Source organism: Melospiza georgiana, chromosome 2 (assembly GCF_028018845.1).
Source record: "Melospiza georgiana isolate bMelGeo1 chromosome 2, bMelGeo1.pri, whole genome shotgun sequence".
Lineage (NCBI taxonomy): Eukaryota > Metazoa > Chordata > Aves > Passeriformes > Passerellidae > Melospiza > Melospiza georgiana.
The window spans coordinates 66078738-66085919 of NC_080431.1; the positions used below are offsets into that span (position 1 = coordinate 66078738).

Genomic DNA, 7182 nt, shown 5'->3' on the forward strand with positions numbered 1-7182 from the left:
GTAATAACTTTTTAATACACTACAAAATTGGATTTTCTATCAAAATACAACACAGCACATAATAGCTATGAATGCTCAGAATTCCCAGCACCAACCCAATAAATGGAAAGAAAGCATCTACCTATGGAACTAGCAAATGTCTCCCAATCCTAAACGCTCCTGAAAACTGGACATAACATAAGCAACCTGTCATCTTTATTTAGGAAATACAAAAATATTTGCCTTGTTGAAAATAAGAATTTCTCTTAGAAAGGAAATATATCAGGCAAATACAGCTGAGGCTATTTTTTCTTCTATTTACTGAGAAGAGTTGTGAAATTTTTAAGATAAGTTTCTAGCATTTCATAAGTCAGTATAAAAAAAAAAAATCTGCAAGTCCGTCACTAAAAGGCTGTCTCACAACCTTGAAACCAGTAAGGGCTCCAAACTCTAATACCTGCACAGCCAATATCTAAATAAGCTTGTGACAACACAAAGCAAACTCGGCGTCTATGTTGCAGTCTTGCAACAAATACATGTATCTGTAGGGCTGAAGCTATCGGAACTGGGCAGCGTTAGCAAGAAACCCCTCAAAGGGCAATTTTTTAACACCTACATAGTAATTGCATTACCTTAGGCCTTGGATCAGATTCTTCTGTTACACTTTCTTAATTTGGAAAGCCAAAGCTAACTGTCAAAGGCTGAGAAGCACTTTTGGTTTTGTTAAAAAAATCAGTTCTATTTAGCTGCTCATTGTGACTGTGCAACTTAATTTCCCAAAATACCAATTCAGTAATAAATTGTGATTATTGTGCAGAATGAAAAAACCCACAACACCAAAACAATCTGACAAGCATTTTTATAGTTACGCTTTATTCCAACTCTTATTTTTAATAAAACCTCTTAGTTTAGGATATTTCTTTTCCTAATCACTAGTTTATTCCTCATTTTAAATATATATTCTTCACAGCTTAATTTTATACTTTTGCATTTTGCCATCAGTTTATATTTTAATCCAAATTGTTTTACATTTTTATATTAAAGAAATAATCATAAAGAATTAAGAATGTTTATTTGGAAAATAAAGAAATTTTCTTTTAAAGAGGAGATTTAATCACAAGATCAATTCTCTTTCACAGTTTATCAAGCATTGGTGCTTTATCAATTACAGAATTGTCTCATTTCCAATTAAAACTGTGTTAGAAATGTGAATAAAGCACAGCAATGAAATTGTTACATATTATACATCCTTTAAGAATACATTTAAGATGGCTGTTTCTTCCCAGCTGCAAACAGAACAAGAACAAAGAAATGCCTCCCTGTTTACTCAGTGTAAGTGCATAACATCACTGTGATTCTTTAGCTCAGCAAGAATATCAGCTGTTTCAACATCCTTCACATCTAAAAATGATGTGCTTACAGAAGTATTGATAAATGATGACTTCTGTGATCTGTAAGAAGTAACATTTAAATCAAAGCCTTTGTTAATTTCTTCATTCCAAGCAGTGCACCTACACACCTAAAGCTGTAACATTAGCTAACAATTTGGTGATTATCTCTAGCAGTAAAAGATTAGATACTGATTGCTGCTATAAGATTTACTGAAATACAACAATAAAACCAGGAACAGTTAAAACTTTGTTTAAGGTAAATCACTTCAAGGACAAAAGCACTCTAAAGAACAATTTGATTTGAAATTTATCTCTAGGTCAGGAAATTCTTATTGAAAAGCTGAAATGCAGCAATTAAAGAAGCATTGCAATTTAAAAAACTGACCATGGCTGCTAGACAAAAGACATGCCAAATATCTGAACTATGATGTAGGTGAGCCTAACTCAACTAGGCTTAGGAATACACCAAAATTAAATTAACAGCACAAAGTTTAAAACTGTCTGGAGAGAGAGCTTTCCTCCACTAGCTAGACTGAAGTATGGTATTTAGCTTCTTCATGTGGGACTTATATACACATTTGACCTGTCTCTGATTTGAAGAACTCTATCATCTCTTGCATTACCTCACCCCAATAGTGTGATAATGAGAATTAAAAGAGAAAAATGAGTCAAGTTCTTTTTTTATATTTTCTTGCCTCAGAGAAAACCTGTTTCAAATAATTAGGTGTTTGCACATAATAGCCTACTTCCTTAAAAAAGTATTTATTTGAGTATTTTTAGATCAAATTAATTTTTCTGTGAAATTCACATGCAGATAATTTACCCTTTTGTGTCTTTTAACAAGCAAGCCTAGCATAAAATCAAAATATTAATGAGAAAAGCTAATTCTACTGCATGTCAAATATTTAATTCTGGAATAAAACTGATATTGGAGACATATTGGATCAAAGTAAATATAGTGGGATATGTAAGAAAGATTGCAGGCTGATTTTCAAAAATACGGAATGAACTGTTAATTAATTTATCTTTGCAAATCCATCTAAGCTAAAAAATAGCATCATGAAAAGAAATTCACTTGCACAGCAGGAAAGCTCTTGAGCCTAAGATCTAAACTTTTTTCAAATGCTCAAGGCAATTTTTATTAGGCTGTAATTATTTCCTAAGTCTCTGAAAACGTTCTGCTTTACAGAGCTCAAGTGACTGGTCAATCAACATCCCACACACCACTCAAACCAAGCTGACACTTGTTGCAGAATTTCTTTTCCATAAGTGAAAAAACCAAACACAAGCTCAGTTTTTTCCACAGGAGTTAATAGCATTGTGAGAATCCTTCTCATGTCTTTTTTGAAAGGCTTAAAATAAACTCACATGCATTACCTGGGCAAATAATGTACACAGACACTCCTACAAACAAATTTACAGGACAGTCCGCATTTTTCCAAATGACTCAAGAGTTCATCTTAAATTGATCTAAAGAGAAGAAAAATAACCATTGATCTCAGTAATTCTTCAAAAACAATTAAACTGAAAGACTTATTTAAATCTACAATAACCTGCCAGAAAACCAAAAGGTAGCAACACACAATACCTGAAGAGGATATTTTCCTTTTCTACCATCACTACAGTATTTACTGCAGTATCTGAATAGAGGAAAAAAGGTGATAAACCATTGCACACCTGTGGAACTTCTGTAGAACTGCTGCTTTTTGCAATGGTAAGAATAGCTTCTAGTGTGGCCAGCCTTCACCTTTGAAGAAGGCTATGTCTTGCAGTAGTTTCATTTCTCAGATTTTAATAAGGAAGCACAAGTAATATGGAAAGAAGCAATTTCTTATGAACAATAAGTAAAACAAAAATGCATAGGATGGATTAAGAAGTGACATAAAATGTTTATGTGCACCAGGACTCCTTGTTACATAGTAGCACACAAACGGCAGATTTCTCAAAACTTTCAGCTGCACTTGTATACAGATACTCTTGTATAACTGCACTGCAGATTTTGCATGCTCACTGGTTGAACAATAAAGGAATATAAGAGCTACAATACAACAGACCTCAATCAACATGCTGTTGGATAACACCATAAGAAGAAGAACTTTGTAGTTAAACAAGTGTCTGAAGAAAACAAACAAACCTACTGAAATGTACTTTGTTCATAGGGAACTCTTTGTCCTTGTAGCTGTTCCAAGGAAAGAGATTTATAGTGGATGCACCTTCAGAAATACAATGTACTTAGCAAGTGCAGGACAAGAGCACCACTCAGTGGAACTATCAGATAAAATAATACTGGTAAAGTCAGTGCTACTTATTCATAGCCCAGCAACAAAATAGAGCTGAAGGTGATTCTACTAAGACAAAAATCTTCCTCAGAATAATTTCAGGTGAAAAGATGGCCAGCTTTAAATTATAGTCTCTGGAATATGAAGTTCTAACCTTAATATTACTTATTTACTGGCTCTCTTTTCAACATACAATTATTACATTTCCATTTAGTATCTTATTTCTTTCTCAAAAATAGAAATTATAATTACAAAAAGGAAGACATATGAGTCATCTTTCACTGTTCAGTTTTTTGAAACCACCAGCATCTCTCAAAAACACTAAAGCCTGTTTGTATCAGATCTCAAAGTATTACTTAGTCTTTAGACTTCAGAAATAAAGTTTAACACCCTTCATAAAACTTGTCTGCTGGACATTGACAACATGCCTTTAAAATGCCAGCTACATTTACCCCTGCATAAAATACCAGCAGAGGATCTAAGATATCCCTACTTCCACGTATAATTTTTTTTTATTTTTCTGTATAAATTTGAATTTTGCAGTTCCCAAGAAAAGCTTCAAATACAAGAGCTTGAATGTTTTGATTTTCACTGTTTACCTGCTGAAACTAGAAACTTTTTGGAATGAGGAATTAAAATTAGCGAGTTCTGTGGTAAGGCCAGTGGCAGCCCAACCACAGCGTTTCCAAGAGTACTGGGTCCAGGGGTTACCTTTGCCATGGCAGCCTGTGGACTGCTGTGTTTTATGTCTGTGCATAACCCAGTGTTGATAGCACACTGGTATCAGCAGTGCTTGCACAGCATCAAGGCCCTCTCTGTCACTCTGCTCCCCCAGTGAAGAAGCTGAGGATGTGCAAGATGCTGTGAGGAGACACGGCTGGGACATCACCTTGCTTGCTTTGCCTGAGAGAGCTACGACAGAAGCACCAGCCTCAAGCTTAATCTGGTTATTTGGGCCCTGAGTTCCTGCAGTCCTGTCAGGTGTGGCCCTGTACCAAAGCAGGCTTACCCACTGGACACAGCTCCTGTCACCAAACACACAACAGCTCTGCTGGAGGACTCTCCAAAGGCTGCCCTGGGCCTCATCTGCTGACCACTGTGCTCAGAGTGAGGGTCTACAGCAGTTGTGAGTCACAGGAATGAACTTCAGATTGCACCAAAGCTTCTGTGAATCCTGGCTGAATGTGACAGTGCAAAACTACACACTTGTAGTTGTCATTAAAGAGGTGTAAAGTGATCAGATAGAAAGTTATCCAGTCAGGGTTTACCTGAACCTCTCCCTTACAATACAACATATTTTGCAGCATAAAACTCCAAAAAATTAGAAGAAAGATCCTCTAAGAACACAGCTACTACTGCCATATCTGGTTAAATGTTTAAGGAAGATTCTAAAGAAAAAAAGAATTCCAGTGAATCATAAATCCCAGTACGTTTCTCCTTTAACCCATGACTATGCATTGATGAACATCTGCAAGCTAAATCACCTCCATAAAACTGTATTTAAAAACACACTTTGCTACAATCCTAATTTGGATCCTGAAGTTCACCAACCTATCCAGTCATTTCAAACTAATAAATAGGCCAATAGCTAAAGTTTGTAAAGTGTAGTCTTTTCCCAAGACCACCTCATGATCCCTTCTCACTGAGGATTACTGCACATTCACAGCTAATCTGTGTTACTGACACACAAAATGTCCATACATATGGGACAACTGAGTAACAGTCTATCAAGCTCTCATGGGGATGGATCCCATTGTCCCTGTTTGGAAAGATGTTCCTCCTTCTGCCTCACACACAGCAAATCCATAATTAAAGTATCTGCAGATGCTGCCCATATGATAAAAAGATTCATGATCTTATTTTCCCAGAGTTCTGTTTCTCTGAAAGAGAAATATATCTGTATCTGTCCCAGAATGCACCCCAAAATAAACAATGAGGAGTGCATTTAACAGCTAGAAATCCCAAATACACAAAACATTCACACACCCTCTGCTAATTACACTACATTTCTAGGACACAGATTGGTTCTTTGGGAAACATGAAAATGTTCAGTACTCAAACACTGCAGAATCTGCTTCAGTCACCATAATGAATTACCTGGTAAATCAGTCTTCATAATATCAATGCCAACTTGAAGCTCAGGCTCAGCTGCAAGGACTGCATAATCTCCTTGATGAGAGACATTGAAGCTGTAATTTGAGTTGATACCAACTAAGTTACTGGCCAGGAAAGGTTTTCCTTTTGGTGTCCTTTGCAAGTGGACTTCGTTCCAAGGTATGCACAGCTCCTCTGCCATTAATTTCCGCATCAGCAGGCGACCAGCCTGTGAAATAAAACAGAAGTAATTCATACAGAACTACTGTGCTACGAGGCTGCTAAAAAACCACCCACCTAGAAAATGTTGCTTTATTACTCTTGATATCACTTTGTATATTTTAGCCAAATAATTAAAATTTCTCCCTTTTATAAAACCTGTGTCAAGTAAGTTTAAGCAGAAGAGTCCATCAGAGCATCAAACACACGGTCACTATTAGCACAATTAACCTAAGTCCCAGCCCAGACAAATCGCAGTAGTTCCTTTCTCTACATTAGTAACTTATTTACGATACTTTATGGCACAAATAAATACTTTTTACACCATCCTGAACAGTAAAATTGTCTCAACAGACTTCCTTTCAGTACATCCATTTACTACCTAGGTGCTAAATGAAATTCTCAACAGCTAAAAGTGATGAGTAACTCCTTTCAGACTAATTAGCAAGCGTGTACTACTATGTTATTAGGCGAGATTTAAACCCTGGATCTTTTAGAACAGCTTTATTCTCCCAGTGGTTACCCCGATGTCCCATGTAGAATCCCTCGGGGTACGCTGATATTGTCTCCTGACTTGGTATCGCGACTTAGAAGTTGCGAAGTCTTTCAGAGTAACTACTGACAGCAGCCTGCCGTCCCTCCTGGCTTCATACTTTTATACAAGCCTTCTCCTTTAGCTTTACACCCCTGAAATGCCCTCACACGGCACGTTCTCCACGGCAGTTCAGGAACTTGGGCACCGCTGACTGTGCAGAGAGACAACCGCGCCCCGGCTCCCCATGTACCAAGGCTGCTTTGGCATCGCGGGCAAACACAAACTTGCCGATGCGCTCCTTCTCCTCGGGCTGCACCAGCTGCGCGGCCAGCAGCCACTCGCGGCGGCGGGGCCGCCATGCGCCGCACGGGAAGGCCCAGCGCACGCTGCCCATGGCCGGCCCCGCCGCCACGGCCCGGCCGCGCTCCCTGCGCCCGCCCCCCGGGCCTGGCGGCAGCCAATCGGCGTGAGGGAAGCGCGGAGGGCCCCGCCCCTGAGAGCAATACCCAACCAGATGTCAGAGCGCCCTGTGAGTGACAGCGGAATGCGCCAGGTAGCGACCTATCAGGGGAAAGGCGGTGCCTGCGGCGGAGCGGCACCCGCGGTGTCGTCAGCGAGGACAGGTGGGCGGGCCCTCACCTGGAGTGGCGGCCGGCGGAACCATTCCGAGTGCAAGGAGCAGGAG

The 7182-nt window shown here is 38.9% G+C and overlaps 1 protein-coding gene across 3 annotated transcripts in view; it reads right to left on the reverse strand.

Annotated features, from left to right (window-relative positions):
• Positions 1-7154, reverse strand: part of AASDHPPT (aminoadipate-semialdehyde dehydrogenase-phosphopantetheinyl transferase) — a 30679-nt gene extending 23525 nt beyond the window's left edge. The window contains exons 1-2 of one of the 3 annotated variants that reach the window (XM_058019281.1): positions 7137-7154; positions 5747-5972 (exon numbers count right to left, since the gene is read on the reverse strand). In XM_058019281.1, the coding sequence (XP_057875264.1) occupies positions 5747-5957 (211 nt within the window). In that variant the 5' untranslated portion in view covers positions 5958-5972; positions 7137-7154. Of the gene's footprint in view, positions 1-5746; positions 5973-6485; positions 6506-6747; positions 6898-7136 lie in introns of those variants that run through there. The other 2 variants (XM_058019279.1, XM_058019280.1) reach the window with 2 other exon arrangements.
• Positions 7155-7182: the final 28 nt, after the last annotated feature.